The sequence below is a fragment of the Capra hircus genome, chromosome 23 (genome assembly GCF_001704415.2).
Source record: "Capra hircus breed San Clemente chromosome 23, ASM170441v1, whole genome shotgun sequence".
Taxonomy (NCBI): domain Eukaryota; kingdom Metazoa; phylum Chordata; class Mammalia; order Artiodactyla; family Bovidae; genus Capra; species Capra hircus.
In genome coordinates this window covers 20,944,060-20,961,505 of record NC_030830.1, presented here as the reverse complement: position 1 = coordinate 20,961,505, position 17,446 = coordinate 20,944,060, and the positions used below count along the sequence as shown (strand labels likewise).

Sequence of the window (17,446 nt, the reverse complement as noted above, 5' to 3'; positions counted from 1 at the left end):
TCTAAAGTTATGAATGGTCGGAACAATTACTCATATTAAATGAAACAGAGTCGAGTAAGATAAGGCAATCCAATTTTTTAGAAAGCTATATCAATCCAGATGAAATCTAGATATGTTGAGTGATAGTTTTCTATTTTCTAAAGTATTTTCTTGTTAATATAAACAGAAATGTGCCATAAACTGCTTTGCTTGGATAGACTAACTTCTGCCCAGCAGACCACAGAGCTGGGATGTTGATAAGTGAACTCAGCACGTTTCCACCCTCTCTCTGCAGTTCCCCTGAGGCAGAGAACTCCTCTCTAGTCTCCCCTGTGGAACCAGCACTTGACTCAGGGGCTCAATCAGCACTCCCCAAAACACTACACTTGGTAAGTGGCCTCTCGTGTCCTAGTCAAGACGGTAACTTCCTCTAGAAGGCACCTCCAAAACACTGAAACTTACAGAATTTGGTTTGCTCTAACAGCAGGACCGTGATGGTGGCAAGTTGGAAAATGGGCTTTTGCTGATTTGTCAAGGAGCCCTGCAGCACTCTACCATTCCTCACATTGCCCCTAGAGGGCAGTGTATTGCTGCTTATGACAAACACACTGCCCCATTCGCTAGCTGTCCTCTCCAAATTAGCCTTAATCAGAGTTTTACAGATGTAGAGGATGTCTTTAAGGTACATCGATTTGCTTTTCTGCTTTAATCTCTCTTGGAAGCTATTGAAAGTCCACTACAGGCAACAAACACAAGGTGTGCCCCTGACATAAGCTGTCTCTGTGACACACAGACATGTAAAACTATGTGTCCAGTCCCTCATCGTGTCCACCTCCGTCCTGTCTCTCTAGCCATCTATAAACAGCTATTTGTGTAAAACAGCTTTTGACAGTCTATGTAATGTACTAGAGATGTTTTTCAATCATGTTGCCCCTGCTTTGTGATCTGAATCTTTGGGTACCAAGTGGTCTGCTCAGAAGACAATGAGAATGTCCCTGACACCCTAGGAGACCACGTGAAGGTGGGCAGTAGATCAAAGTGGAGTCAGGCAAAGGGGGAGATCTGCTGAGCAGGGCCAAGGTCCATACCGTCTCCTGACCCCAGAGCACAAAGTCTGCCTTCCTGGGGGAACTTTGCTAAAATCCTCTATATTCTAAGAAACATCAGGGTGAGAATAATGAGCAATGATTGTAGTAATTGTGAGAGAGAGATGAGGTGATGATTTGAGTTAACCTGGTTTGTTCTCTGCCAGCAACAGCATACTGTATTCCATTATAACCAGTGCTCAGCCACGTGAGGGCATTGATTCTGAGTGTATGACAGGCCCCCACACCAGCACTGGGCAAAGTAGACATGCTAATACGGCTGAATGAACACATTTAGGATCAGGACCTGACAGATTTGAGAGTGTATTTGAAATTGGGACTCTCCTGGAGCTGTCCTGACAGGAGGACATCATAAATCAGCTGCCACCTCACCTGCCAGGCCCAGGACACTGGAGCGCTTTCCATAGCACCCCTCAGTCAGGTCCCGCCTGGTTCCAGGTATTCCCCAGATCAAATCTCTCCATCTGCTCTAACTTCTCAGGCTTCACTTTGGCCTCCTTGATTGTCCTACTGTTTGTTCTCCACGCTAGGGATATGGAGACACCTCTAATTCCCTTGGGGAACTAATACATGCCAGATCCTATAGAGCTAAAAATATGGGCTCGAATTGACTGCCAATAATTACATGGACGAGTAAAGTTCTGCATGACTCTATCTTGATGATGCTGCTTTTCTTGAACGATGAATGGTAAACCTGAGGGCATAAAATAGGTATGTGCTTTCTTTGAAGTGAGCATGCTTGGTGAATGTCACACTTTCCGTGATGATGCTCTAAAAGACCTGATACATTGCAAGAGAACAGAAGGAAAGCATGTCATGTTATAATGCGATATAGAATGCTATGATAATTCTAAAATCTGCTATTATTCACTTGTGCTAGAGTAATTTTTTAAAAGTGTGAATAGTGATCTGTCAAACTTCTCATGCTCAGATGAAATTCAAAAGATGGTGTTCTAATCTTAACATGCATCTTGCACAGATATTGTTATGTTGCATTTCTTATTGCAAAAATGAGCTGTTTCCCTTATTTTGAAGGGAAAATCAACTTTATGGTCACATCTCAAAATGCTAATATAGTTCTTTTTCTCAAAAAACCAAAGTATCTTCTATGATTACATGGGAAGTATACATTAAGAGCTTCTGCTACATTCCAAAGTCCTGTGACTCAAGGAAAATAATCTGTATGAGCTGAACTACACTCTCTCGTGTGGAATACAGTCTTCACTTGAAAGAGTGAATGACACCGGAAGATTTATGTAAGTTAATGAAACAATGTATTACTTACAAAAAATCTTATATTAGTATAAGAGATTCAATATGGAAAAAAGCCTTAGGGATTTTGATGTATCAGAGCAGTAAATAGTCAAGTGATATAATTTCAGGTCCACTTTGAAAATAACCTTTAAGAATCTACCAGTTCTGTAGTTTTAGATTTGTATCAAAGATGAACTTACATAATTACCTGAAAAGGTTATTAAAAATACGACTCCTACGTATGTGTGGTGGTGGTGGTGTAGTCGCTAGGTCATGTCCCACTCTTGCGACCCCATGGACTATAACCTGGCAGGCTTCTCTGACCATGGGATTCTCCAGGCAAGAATCATGGAGTGCATGGCCATTTCTTTCTCCAACATATGTGTGGGCCTTTTTACTTTAATAGATTTCAGTCAAAATAACAGATTCAATGTAGAAGCAAACATGAAAATACAGTGGTCTTCTAATGAGATGGAAAGAAAGGGAATTTCAAAAATATAAAAATGTAAAAAAAATGTAGACAGCATATTAAAAAGCAGAGACACTACTTTGTTAGTAAAGATCCATATAGTCAAAGCTGTGGTTTTTCCAGTAGTCATGGATGGATGTGAGAGCTGGACTATAAAAAAATGCTGAATGCCGAAGAATTGATGCTTTTGAATTGTGGTGTTGGAGAAGACTCTTGAGAGCCCCTTTGACAGCAAGGAGATAAAACCAGTCAATCCTAAAATAAATCAGCCCTTAATATTCATTGGAAAGACTGTTGCTGAAACTGAAACTTCGATACTTTGGCTACTGATACGAAGAACTGACTCTCTGGGAAAGACCCTGATGCTGGGAAAGATTGAAGGCAGAAGGAGAAGGGGATGACAGAGAATGAGATGGTTGGAGGGCATCGCCAACGGGATGGACATGAGTTTGAGCAAGGAACCGGAGTTGGTGATGGACAGGGAAGCCTGGAGCGCTGCAGTCCACGGGGTCGCAAACAGTCGGACACTACTGAGCGACTGAACTGAACTGAACTGAACTGAAGAAGCTTCACTGTTGCCCAAAAGCCAGGAAACGGAAATTCAGAGAAATTGAAACTCCTGAGTAAAGAAAGAGCCCCCTGAGTGTGTGCTGGCATCTGGACCACAGTTGCTCTGTCCCCACCATGAACCACACATCCCAGCCCTTATTCACTGGGGCACACGGTGCGGTGCCCCCAGCCTATGAGATGCTCAAGGAGGAGCATGAGGTGGCCGTGCTGGGGGGTCCCCAAAGCCAGGCTCCCGTGACGACCACGGTGATCAACATCCACAGCCAGACCTCTGTGCCCAACCACATCATCTGGTCCCTGTTCAACACCATCTTCATGAACTGGTGCTGCCTGGGATTCGTGGTATTCGCCTACTCTGTGGAGTCTAGGGACCGGAAGATGCTTGGTGACATATTGGGGCCCAGAGCTACGCCTCCATCTGTGCCCTGGTCCTGGGCCTCCTTCTGATTACCGTCCTCATCATCATTGTGTCCAGTGGCTCCCTGATGATTGTTCAAGCAGTTTTGGAGCTCATACAGAACTACGGAGGCCACTAGTCCCTGCCCACAGCCCGAGGCAGTCACCCCTTTTTCCTGCAGCCTATACAGGCATCTACCCACCATGAAATAAAATAAAGCATTTGTTTAAAAAAAAAATTCACTGTTCTCACTACTATGTTTGTTTTGGGAAATAACTTGTTTTCCATATTAAATGCATGGGTTATTAATAATCTAAACAAATTAATTAAAGAATTCAAACTTTATTATTTCTACCATGGAAAATGTCGATTGGACTCAGGCAGACAGTGTGACAAGGAGCTGTCGGTGTAGGAAGGGAGGGATCAGGGCAAAGTCCCAGGTCCCCCGGAGGGCGAGGGTCTCAGGGTCTCAGGGTCTCAGGGTCAAGGGCGGTGTCTGAGACGGGGACGCTCCATCACGGGGATTTCCATCTTGCCTTTCTTTCACTTCCTCTCTCACTAGCTGTGTCGGGCCCTAGTTGCCTATAGTCGTCCCTGCGGTTCCGGGTTACAAAGTCTCTGTCCACCCGCCGGACTCTCTTCTTCCCAGACCCCCGGGATGCGGGTCGTGGAGCGAAGAACCCTTGTCCTGCTGTTCCTGATTACACTGCTCCTCACTGAGACCCGGGCGGGTGAGTGCGGGGTCGGGAGGGAACGGCCTCTGCGGGGAGGGGCGAGGAAGGGAAGGACCCCCCAGGGAAGGACCCCGCCCTCCCCGACCAGACCCGCCCCCTCCGCCAGGTCCCGTCCTGTCCCTCCCTTGCTTCCCGCCCCCTAAGGCCTGGTCCTCCGACAGTTTCCGTCTCAGGAGCTCCTCTCCCCCTCCCCCGCTCCCTGCCCGGTCACCTCTACCCGGGTCTCACCCCTCCCCGCCCCCAGGCTCCCACTCCCTGAGGTATTTCTACACCGCCGTGTCCCGGCCCGGCCTCGGGGAGCCCCGCTTCATCGCCGTCGGCTACGTGGACGACACGCAGTTCGTGCGGTTCGACAGCAACGCCCCGGATCCGAGGATGGAACCGCGGGCGCGGTGGGTGGAGCAGGAGGGGCCGGAGTATTGGGATCGAAACACGAGAATCTACAAGCACGCCGCACAGACTTTCCAACTGAACCTGAATACCCTGCGCGGCTACTACAACCAGAGCGAGGCCGGTGAGCGACGCGGGCCCGGGGCCGGGTCTCGCCCCCATCCCCAGTGACCGGCGGGGTCGCCCGAGTCTGCGGGTCCGAGGGTCACCCCGACACTGCGGGACCCGCCGGATCCCCGACCCGAGAGGAGCCGGCGGGGCTTGACCCGGTTTCCTGTTCAGTTTGGGTTTAATCACCGCGTGTGGTCGGGGCGGGTCAGGGTCTCACACCCTCCAGGAGATGTACGGCTGCGAAGTGGGGCCAGACGGGCGTCTCCTCCGCGGGTACAGGCAGTACGGCTACGACGGCAGAGATTACATCGCCCTGAACGAGGACCTGCGCTCCTGGACCGCGGCGGACACGGCGGCTCAGATCACCAAGCGCAATGCTGAGGCGGCAGGTGATGCGGCGCGTGTGAGGATCTACCTGGAGGGCGAGTGCGTGGAGTGGCTCCGCAGATACCTAGAGACGGGAAAGGACACGCTGCAGCGCGCAGGTACGAGGGGCGCGGGGCCGCCCTGGTCTCCCCTCGGGCTGGAGCTGGCTTCCCACGAAGAGAGGAAAATGGGGTCCCTGCAGGAACAGCGCCGCAACTTCCTGTCAGGAGAGGGAGGAATGCGCCCAGGTTTTCATATTCTGTACAAGACGGTGACTCGCCAGTGGCCCCACTTGTTACTTAGTTGCTCAGTCGTGTCCGACTCTTTGCGACCCCGTAGACTGCAGCACGCCAGACTTTCCTGTCCATCACCAACTCCGGGAGCTAAGCTCAAACTCATGTCCACTGTGTCTGGTGATGCCACCCAACAATTTCATCCTCTGTCATTCCCTTTTCCTCCTACCTTCAATCTTTCCGAGCCTCAGGGTCTTTTCCAAAAAGTCAGCTCTTCACATCAGGTGGCCAAAGTATTGGAGTTTCAGCTTCAGTATGTCTTTTTTTTTTTTTTTTTCAGTATGTCTTTCCAATGAGTATTCAGGGTTGATTTCCTTTAGAATTGCCTAGTTTGAACTTGCTGTCCAAGGGACTCTCAAGAGTATTCTCCAACACCACAGATCAAAAGCGTCAATTCTTTGGCATTCAGCCTTATTTTGGTACAACTCTCACATCCATACATGTCTACTAGAAAAAACACAGCTTTGACAATATGAACCTTTGTCCACAAAGTGATGTCTCTGGTTTTTGATATGCTGTCTAGATTTGTCATATCTTTTCTTCCAAGGAGCAAATGTCTTTTAATTTTGTGGCTGCAGTCACTGTCCACAGTGATTTTGGAATCCAAGAAAATAAAGTCTGTCACTGTTTCCATTGTTTCCCCGTCTGTTTGCTGTGAAGTGATGGGGCTGGATGCCATGATCTTAGTTGTCTGAAGGACAATTAAGGAATCCAGTGTCTTTGACTAAGAAGCAGTAAACCATCCCTGAAAAAGGTGGTCAGTGCTGCCCTTTGACCCTGGCCATTATCTTGTGAACCGTGACTTTGTCTCTCAAGGCTTGTTCTCACCCTGAGAACATCTTAGGAGCCCTGACTCCAGCTTTTCTAAGTCATTCGGCCTCCTCCCACGTCAGGACCATTACTCTGTATTCTGCCTCTTACACAGAGTCACCTCCCTTAGCTGTCACCCTGACTCCAGAACTTTCCAAGGACTAGGAGCTGTTCCCAGACCCTGGAGTCCAGGCAGATGTCTGGTGTTTGTGCTGCTTCTTTTCAAACCCACTCTCCCGCTTATTCTCAGGATGGTCACCTGATGCTGCTTCCAGTGGCCCACGGAGGTAACACAAACTGTGAGTTTTCTGACTCTTCTTCCTCAGACCCTCCAGAGACACATGTGGCCCATCACCCCATCTCTGAGCATGAGGTCACCCTGAGGTGCTGGGCCCTGGGCTTCTACCCTGAGGAGATCTCACTGACCTGGCAGCGTGATGGGGAGGACCAGACTCAGAACATGGAGCTTGTGGAGACCAGGCCTTCAGGGGATGGAACCTTCCAGAAGTGGGCGGCCCTGGTGGTGCCTTCTGGAGAGGAGCAGAGATACACGTGCCGTGTGCAGCACGAGGGGCTTCAGAAGCCCCTCACCCTGAGATGGGGTAAGGAGGGGGTCGGAATGGAGCTTCCTCTCAGAGTAAGCAGGAGCCCTTCTGGACATGAACGGCAAGGTCAGGACTGAAGCCTGAAGTCTGGGCTCCTTCCCTTTCTTCCACAGAACCTCCTCAGACCCCCTTCCTCATCATGGGCATCATTGTTGGCCTGGTTCTCCTTGTGGTGGCTGTGGTGGCTGGAGCTGTGATCTGGAGGAAGAAGCGCTCAGGTAGGGAAAGGAGGGAGGGATCTGAGTTTTCTTGTCTCACTGGGCAGGTTTCTGGCCCAGGTGGATGTTTGCCTGCCTCGTTACTGGAAAGTACCCTCCACACAATTGTGGAGTCTGACCTGATGCTAAGACTGACCCTTTTGTAAAGTACATGTGAAAATCAAAGACAAATTTTTCATCTTCATAATTCCAGCTGGGGGCCTGTTTCTCAGGATTTGAAGGTCAGGAGGGAATGTCCCTGCTGAGGACAGACCTCCAGGAAGGCAGGTGGTCCAGTCCCCCCACGTCTCCTTCCTTCATGTTCCTGAGCCTGTCCTGGATTTTTGGTCACAGTTCTGAAAAGTTCTTTGTCGTCCAGGACTAGGAGTTCCTCTAGGGTCTCATGACTCAGTCTTCTCCCTGGTCCCCACGTGATACTTTCTTCTCACAGGTGAAAAAGGACCGACCTACACCCAGGCTGCAAGTAAGTACAGAGGGGCTGATTCCTGAGACCCTTGTGAGGGTGCAGACAGGAGACCATGTGGGGCTCACCCTCCTCAAAGTGCCTTCTCTAGTTTCTCTCCTGTGGGTTCTGACCACATCCTGGTTTTGTTCTCCCCTAGGCAGTAACAGTGCCCAGGGCTCTGATGTGTCTCTCGCGGTTCCTAAAGGTGAGACCCTGGGGCGTCTAGATTGGGAGAGGAGCTGGGGCAGAGGGGACACACTGGGTGGCGGGGGTCTCTGAGTGGGACATGTGAGCGTGTGGGGGGCTGTGGGGAATGTCAGCCCTTACATGACCGACCTGAACTGGTTCCGGATTCTTTTCTCTCACAGTGTGAGACGCTGCCCTGTGGGGACAGAGCAATGCTCCGTCCCACTTTGCGACCTCAGATCCTGGGACCCCTCTTTCTGCAGCTGCATCTGAACGTGTCTGTGCTCCTATAGTGTAACATGAAGAGGTGGGGAGACTGCCAACCTCTTCCAATCCAAACTCCTGGATTTGAAAAGTACTGCCTATTCTGACGGGTGTGAAATGGTACCTCATTGTGGTCTTGATTTGCATTTCTCTGATAATGAGTGATGTTGAGCATCTTTTCGTGTGTGTGTGTGTGTGTATGTGTGTGTGTGTGTTTTACTTTATTTTACTTTACAATACTGTATTGGCTTTGCCATACATTGACATGAATCCACCACGGGTGTATACAAGCTCCCAATCCTGAATCCCCCTCCCACCTCCCACCCCATATCATCTCTCTGGATCATCCCCATGCACCAGCCCCAAGCATCCTGTATCCTATATCGAACATAGACTGGCACTTCGTTTCTTACATGATAGTATACATGTTTCAATGCCATTCTCCCAAACCATCCCAACCTGTCCCTCTCCCTCAGAGTCCAAAAGTCCATTCTATATCTGTGTCTCTTTTGCTGTCTTGCATACAGGGTCATCATTACCATCTTTCTAAATTCCATATATGTGTGTCGGTATACTGTATTGGTGTTTTTCTTTCTGGCTTACTTCACTCTGTATAATCGGCTCCAGTTTCATCCATCTCATTAGAACTGATTCAAATGTATTCCTTTTAATGGCTGAGTAATACTCCATTGTGTATATGTACCACAGCTTTCTTATCCATTCATCTGCTGATGGACATCTAGGTTGTTTCCATGTCCTGACTATTATAAACAGTGCCGCGATGAACATTGGGGTACATGTGTCTCTTTCACTTCTGGTTTCCTTGGTGTGTATGCCCAGCAGTGGGATTGCTGGGTCATAAGGCAGCTCTATTTGCAATTTTTAAAGGAATCTCCACAGTGTTCTCCATAGTGGCTGTACTAGTTTGCATTCCCACCAACAGTGTAAGAGAGTTCCCTTTTCTCCACACCCTCTCCAGCATTTATTGCTTGTAGACTTTTGGATCACAGCCATTCTGACTGGTGTGAAGTGGTACCTCATTGTGGTCTTGATTTGCATTTCTCTGATAATGAGTGATGTTGAGCATCTTTTCATGTGTTTGTTAGCCATCCATATGTCTTCTTTGGAGACATGCCTATTTAGTTCTTTGGCCCATTTTTTGACTGGGTCGTTTATTTTTCTGGAGTTGAGCTGCACAAGTTGCTTGTATATTTTTGAGATTAGTTGTTTGTCAGTTGCTTCATTTGCTATTGTTTTCTCCCATTCAGAAGGGAGAACCCTTCACCACCCTCTTGCTTCCAGTCAGGTCCTGCTGCAGAAAGTGCTCCTGTCCCCTGTCTCGGGTCTGTGGGAGGTGCCCCTTAGAACACGCGTGCCACAGATGCTTTACCTGGGTGGGGCTAAGGTTGTCCTGACCAAGGAGAGCACCACTCACCTGTGTGCCCCCAGACCAGAAGTCTCACCTCCCGTCTGCTGTGTGGAAATCAGTCTGAGCTGATGGAGGGAGATGCTGCTGCTTGACTGATGCCTCCACGTTCTGGGCTCCTTTACCCTGTCAGTTCAGGACTCTCACCCCAACAGTCACAGCGCCCTCAAAGCAGACGGTCCCATATGCCTCCTAATCAGAAGCCCCCAAGCCCTGTCCTGTCCCCTCCCCTGACATCGCCCTTCAGCTCTGCTTCATCACATGAGGGTGACAACTGTTCAGGGGAAGTTCCCCCCAGGGTCAGGCACTGAACACTGGCCCCAGGTGTCCCACTGCATTATCTCCCGGCCCTTTATGCTGAGCCTGCCAGACAATGGGAGCTGGAGGGAGAGAGATGTGGGGGATTATTAGAGCCTCCTCAAGGCTGAGAAAAACTCTCCTTTTACCCAGAATCTTACACACTGTTCTTTCCCAGGTTGCAAAAGAAAATGCAAACCAGATGTGTATATTTAAAGAGCAATTACAACTTTTAATATGAAATTATACAGATACTGCAGGCATGAAGTATATGCATATGTGACTGTGACAAGGGTGAAGGGAACCTTATATTTGCAGAAATCTGCTAGTAGTCATCTCAGGAGAAGCCACAATAAGGAAACTGGCAGAAAAAGCTTATTGGTAATAATTTATTGTCCATGTGCTCTGTTATAATTAAAAGCAAAAGTATTATTAGTACTAGTGTGGTTCAGCTGCAACCACCTCAAATATATTAACACTTTTAATCATCCCAGTCACGACTGGAAAGAAACAGTAGGTTTCTCATTTCATAGATGAAGAAATGGAGACCTCAAGAAGGAATGTGTTATATTGTAAATCAACTAACTTCAAAATGCTGCTAAGTCATTTCAGTTGTGTCCGACTTTGTGCGACACCATAGATGGCAGCCCACAAGGCTCCCTCATCCCTGAGATTCTCCAGGCAAGAACACTGGACTGGGTTGCCATCTCCTTCTCCAATGCATGAAAGTGAAAAGTGAAAATGAAGTCACTCAGTCGTTTCCGACTCGTAGCGACCCCATGGACTGCAGCCCACCAGGTTCCTCCATCCATGGGATTTTCCAGGCAAGAGTACTGGAGTGGTTGCCATTGCCTTCTCCGAATAATAATAATAAATACATCTATATGGAATCTAGAAAAGTGGTATTGATGAACCTATGTACAGGGCAGGGATAGATGCAAACATGGAGAATGGACTTGTGAGGGAAGGCGAGGGTCGGACGAGTTGAGAGAGTGGCATTGAAATATATCCTTTACCATGTGTCAAATTAAAGCTAGTGGGAAGTTTTGGTATAACATAGGAAGCTCAACCAGGTGCTCGGCGACCTGGAGGGGTGGGATGGGGAAGGTGGAGGGAAGTTCCAGAGGGAGGAGATACATGTACACTTATGGCTGATTCACACTGCTGTGTGGCAGAAACCAGTGCAACACTGTAATGCAAGTATTCTGTAATTAAAAATAAAATATACAATAAAATAATAAGATAAATAACAGAACACATATAAAATAAAAAGTGCTATTAAGACCAGAAATAGGAGCTGAATTCAGGCCTCCTGCCTGCAAGTTCTAAGCTTCCCCTGTTAGACTGATGGAGCTGAGATCTGACCTGAGGACTGAAATCCTGGGTGTGTGAGGCCATTATGATCAGTTGGCTCCATCTGACATCGATCCAGGTCTTGTAGGCTAATAGGCTCTGGGGAAAAGAAAAACCAATAAATCGCTGACCAACTGGTTGCAGAATATTGCTTTTTATTCCCTCAGAGATTCTCTTTCAGTTGCTCCAAGGTCAGATTCGGCCATCCTCTGAGGCCAGGCTTTTTGGCCTCCTTTTTCCCAGCTCTTCCTGGACTCCTCTTCTGATTCCATCAACATCTTCACCTGTCCCTGCTGTCACCACCCTCCACAACAGGGACAGAAGTCGGCAGGAAGAAAGGAAAAGCTCCAGGGGTGAAACTCAAATCCTCCTGCCTTAAACGCAGACCCAACTCTTAATTGGTTTCCCCTTTAAGTTCAGTTCGGTCTCTCAGTCATCTCCGACTCTTTGGGACCCCATGGACCGCAGCACCCTGACCACCACCAACTACCAGAGCTTGCTCAAACTCATGTCCATCGAGTCGACCATTCAGCCACCTCATCCTCTGTCATCCCCTTCTCCTCCTGTCTTCAATGTTTCCCAGCATCAGGGTCTTTTCCAGTGAGTCAGTTCTTTGCATCAGGTGGTCAAAGTATTGGAGCTTCAGCTTCAGCATCAGTCCTTCCAATGAATATTCAGGATTGATTTTCTTTACGACTGACTGCTTTGATCTCCTTGCAGTCAAAGGGACTCTTAAAAGTCTTCTCCCACACCACCGTTCAAAACATCAATTCTTCAGTGCTCAGTTTTGTAGTCCAACTCTCATTCATATGTGACTACTGGAAAAACCATAGCTTTGACTAGAGGGACCTCTGTTGGCAAAGCAATGTCTCTGCTTTTTAATATGCTGTCTAGGTTGGTCAAATTCTTGAATCCAGGCTTCAGCAATACGTGAACCGTGAATTTCCTGATGTTCAACCTGGTTTTAGAAAAGGCAGAGGAACCAGAGATCAAATGGCCAACATCAGCTGGATAATGGAAAAAGCAAGAGAGTTCCAGAAAAACATCTATTTCTGCTTTATTGACTATGCCAAAGCCTTTGACTGTGTGGGTCACAATAAACTGTGGAAAATTCTTCAAGAGATGGGAATACCAGACCACTTGACCTGTCTCTTGAGAAATCCGTATGCAGGTCAGGAAGCAACAGTTAGAACTGGACATGGAACAACAGACTGGTTCCATATAGGAAAAGGAGTACGTCAAGGCTGCATATTGTCACCCTGCTTATTTAACTTCTATGCAGAGTACATCACGAGAAACCCTGGACTGGAAGAAACACAAGCTGGAATCAAGATTGCCGGGAGAAATATCAATAACCTCAGATATGCAGCAGACACCACCCTTATGACAGAAAGTGAAGAGGAATTAAAAAGCCTCTTGAAAAAATTGAAAGAGGAGAGTGAAAAAGTTGGCTTAAAGCTCAACATTCAGAAAACGAAGATCATGGCATCTGGTCCCATCACTTCATGGGAAATAGATGGGGAAACAGTGGAAACAGTGTCAGACTTTATTTTGGGGGGCTCCAGAATCACTGCAGATGGTGACTGTAGTCATGAAATTAAAAGACGCTTACTCCTTGGAAGAAAAGTTATGACCAACCTAGACAGTATATTCAAAAGCAGAGATGTTACTTTGCCGACTAAGGTCTGTCTAGTCAAGGCTATGGTTTTTCCTGTGGTAATGTATGGATGTGAGAGTTGGATTGTTAGAAGGCAGAATGCCTAAGAATTGATGCTTTTGAACTGTGGTGTTGGTGAAGACTCTTGAGAGTCCCTTGGACTGCAAGGAAATCTAACCAGTCCATTCTGAAGGAGATCAACCCTGGGATTTCTTTGGAAGGACTGATGCTAAAGCTGAAACTCCAGTACTTTGGCCACCTCATGCGAAGAGCTGACTCACTGGAAGACTCTGATGCTGGAAGGGACTGGGGGCAGGAGGAGAATGGGATGAAAGAGGATGAGATGGCTGGATGGCATCACTGATTCGATGGATGTGACTCTGAGTGAACTCTGGGAGTTGGTGATGGACAGGGAGGACTGGCGTGCTGCGATTCATGGGGTCGCAAAGAGTCAGACATGACTGAGTGACTGAACTGAACTGAGGTTGGTCATAGCTTTTCTTCCAAGGAGCAGTTAATTTCATGGCTGCAGTCACCATCTGCAGTGATTTTGTAGCCCCCCAAAGTAAAGTCTATCACTGTTTCCATTGTTTCCCCATCTATTTGCCATGAAGAGAGGGGACCGGATGCCATGATCTTAGTTTCTGGAATGTTGAGTTTTAAGCCCGCTTCTTCACTCTCCTCTTTCACTTTCATCAAGAGGCTCTTTTGTTTCTCTTCCCTTTCAGCTATTAGGGTAGTGTCATTTGCGTATATGAGGTTATTGATATTTCTCCTGGCGGTCTTGATTCCAGCTTGTGGTTTATCCAGCCTGGCATTTCACATGATGTGCTCTGCATATTAATTAAATAAGCAGGATGGTAATATACACCCTTGACGTACTCCTTTCCCAATTTGGAACCTGTGTCTTTTTCCATGTCTGGTTCTGACTGTTGCTTCTTGACCTGCACACAGATTTCTCAGGAGGCAGGTAAGGTGTTCTAGTAGTCCCATCTCTTGAAGAATATTCCACAGTTTGTTGTGATCCATAGTCAAAAACTTGGCGTAATCAATAAAGCAGAAGTAGATGTTTTTCTGGAATTTTCTTGCTTTTTCAATGATCCAGCGGATATTGGCAATTTGATCTCTGGTTCCTCTGCCTTTTCTAAATCCAGCTTGAACATCTAGAAGTCCACGGTTCACATACTGTTTAAGCCTGGCTTGGAGAATTTTGAGCATGACTTTGCTAGCATGGGAGATGAGTGCAACTGTGTGGTAGTTTGAACATTCTTTGGCATTGCCCTTCTTTGAATTGGAATGAAATGGAACTTTTCCAGTGCTGTGGCCACTGCTGAGTTTTAGGACAAGTAATATGATTCCCTGTTTCTGATTTCCTTTACTTGCTGTGAGCTTTGCCGTGAGGAGTGGTCTACACTTGGGTACAGGATGTTTTGAAAAAGCTATGGATGGAGACTTTCAGACTTGGACTTTGCTTGAACTGTGTTAACTGGGCAAGTTATTCAACTCCCATGGTTCTGTTTATTTCTCCTGAAAGGAGGGTTAGATTACGACCCTGCAGGTCTCTTCTGAGCCAACGGTCTGGTATTCTGAGCACACGATCCTTAGCAGAGAGTCACAGGGCACAACATTCACGGAGGAGGACACCCCGCTTGTACACTCGTCCTCCAGGTGCTGAGATACAACAGCTCGGCACTAACAAGCACCAAACCGGTGCTGAGAAAATTCCTGAATGAATTTCAGAATCAAATACAAGTAACTGTGGGGTTGCCCCAGCCTGGATTCAACACACCCTGCCTGGGCTCCAGAGTCTCCAGCTCCAGATCCTAGACCAGCACTGACACACTCCCAGCATCACTGCGTGTCCCCCCTCCTCTCACACTGTGAGCCCTTAGAAGTGGGTCTGTGCAGGTAACTGGATGTGACCACTGGAGAAACCTTGATTGAATTCTTGCTCCTGTAAGGCTCAACAGATAAGACCTGAGCAGCCTCACCATTCAGCTTTGAATGTACCTCTGACTTATGTCTTGACTTGGTTTCAAGGCCTTCCACACACTGTTTCAACAGAGCTGAACCCTCAAGTGACTTTAACGAGAAATCATTAAATTACAACGTCTTCCCTGGACCCACTGGGCCTCATTGCACCCTCCACCTTGCTGCACACTTACTCTTGACTGCTTGCAATGTCTTCATTTTCTTTTCCTTTTTGTCTTTTATGATTATCCTAATCATCCACATGGGTGAAGTTCTATCCAAAGTTCCACCTCATTCATTAAACTCTCTCTAACCACTGGGGTGTCTGGCCTATGAACTTTAGGACGCTATTCCTCGGCTTCACTTTTAGCCTTGAAGGAGGTTCTGGTCTGGGATATCTCAGCACATGCACCAGAGGGTCCATCAGGAGTTCCCAGAAGTAGGGGAGTATCATCCACACAGTCATTGTCAGCCCTCTAATGACCAACACTAGGTTATCATCTGGTTCCCCATCTCCAGAGCCCCCACATTATTTGCTAAGCATGCATCCTTGACCAGTGAGATTGCTGAATTAATAATTAATTAATGGCACACAGACCCCAGCCGTCATTCCCAGGTGATAACTTGTGTTCACTCCCCTGCCTCACCTGATGCTACGGGAAGCCCATCGGGAGGGCCTCTCACTGCTGAGGACTGGGGAGAGGTGGAGAGCACCGCTCCGCCTGCTTTCATCAATGGTACTCTTTGTTCAGCCCAGTCTCCAGGTTTGGCTGTGATATCACTGCACATTTCTCAAAGTTATGGGAAATCCTCACCTGACTCGTCAAGAGCTTGGTCTCATTGACAAAGTAGTTTGGCTCCTCCATCAACCACGCAAGACTCTGCCCACCCTGCCTCGCTGTTCTGGAGGATGAAAGTTCCTGATGAAAGTGTCCATCCACAAACCAGAGCAGTAAGTGTAGGGACTCCTGGACCTGGTTCAGACACAGCCGTGCAAAAGCACTGCAGAGCTTGATCCTGAGGTCAGAACCAGTGGATCAAAAGTAAACTCTACTATTTATGAGTAATGATCCCTTCCCAGTGTGTGAGAAATGTCGTGTTGTGTGTGTGAAAGAGAGAGATTTATTTTAAAACTTGGCTCATGGGCCTAGGGGTCTTGTGCGTCCCGAGGTGCAGGGCTGGCAAGCAGGCTGGAGACTCGGGGAAGGATTGATGTTACAGACAGAGTCCAAAGGTGGTCTGGACGATAGTGTGGCTGGCCTGACTCTCTTCCCTCTGAGATTTAGGAAAATCGTGAGTTTATCATTGCCCTCATGTTGCACAACTTTTAAAAGGCCTGTGTGTTTGGCTTTTCCTTTGTTCTTATTGTTAGTGTGCTGCTATATTTGTGGAAAGAATAGTTGTGCAATGTTCTGACTTCTGTAAATTCATGAACTTAAAATAGGGAGTTCCCTGAAGGTTCAGTGGTTAAGACTGCACTTCCAATGCAGGGTTGCAGAACTAGGGATCAGTCCAGGGGGGGAACCTGGATCCCACAAGCTGCATGGCATGGCGAAAAAAAAGAAAAAAGAAAAAATAATTTTTCAAGAACCTACAATAGATTACTAAGAATAAATAAATTCTTAGTCACACTGGAAGAGAATGGAGAAGGAACTATTATGATATTAGGTAGTGAGACTACGGGTGAATTTTTTCTGTTTAAAAAATTATTTGCTGTTGTTGTTGGTATGTGGTGTGCTATCAGAAAAAAATGAAAGAAGGAAAAGAGCTGATTTTGGCTGTTATGATGCAAAAAGAGAAGAAAACAAAAATGTACATGTACTATCCAATTTATTCCGTTTATTACTCTGAAGTCAGTCAGATATAATCACAGCTGAAGTATCAAGTGTTTGGAATGAGACTCAGAAGTGCCCAGCCCAGGATCACACAACTGGTGGAAGCCAGGTCCTGACACAGCCAGCCCAGAATTCCATCGCTATGGCAACCTCAGAGAGGAAGGGGGCTTCAGAGACCATGGGGTTGATCCTCTCACAACATCACCCTTCTGTATACAACGTCCAGAGGAAACAGTTGAACTCCTTTAGTGATGGAGAATTCAGCCTCTCCCAAAGAAGCTGAGTCCTGTGTAATTGTAATTGTTAATAAAAACAATACCTTATGATGAACCCAATTCTGTCTCTCTAATGCTTCTACAGAAATGACCAATTTTTTGAAATCTATGGTCAGACAGAATTTTTAAGGCTTCAGATAACACTCTTCAAATACGAAGAGTCTCCTTTTAAGCGAATTATATCTCATCAGGAGAAAAAAAAAGGGCTCTTAACTGGGAAGTTTGGTCCAAATATTTCAGCCAATCAATACTATAAACATGAAGTTCTCCCTAATGATGCTTTGTGTGCGTGCTTACTAAGTTACACAGTTGTGTCCGACTCTTTGCAGCCCCATAGACTGTGGCCTGCCAGGCTCCTCTGTCCATGGGCTTCTCCAGGTGAGAATACTGGAGTGAATTGCCTTGCCCTCCTCCAGGGGATCTTCCCAATCCAGG

At 47.2% G+C, this 17,446-nt stretch overlaps 1 protein-coding gene and 1 pseudogene across 1 annotated transcript; both read left to right on the top strand.

Moving 5' to 3' along the window:
* Positions 3,478-3,983, top strand: LOC108633461 (annotated as a pseudogene).
* LOC102183314 (BOLA class I histocompatibility antigen, alpha chain BL3-7-like) lies at positions 4,369-7,647 on the top strand. The gene is made up of 5 exons (XM_018038843.1): positions 4,369-4,506; positions 4,754-5,023; positions 5,220-5,495; positions 6,806-7,081; positions 7,198-7,647. The coding sequence occupies exons 1-5, from the start codon at positions 4,434-4,436 to the stop codon at positions 7,446-7,448; spliced, it is 1,146 nt and encodes a 381-aa protein (XP_017894332.1). The 5' UTR covers positions 4,369-4,433; the 3' UTR covers positions 7,449-7,647.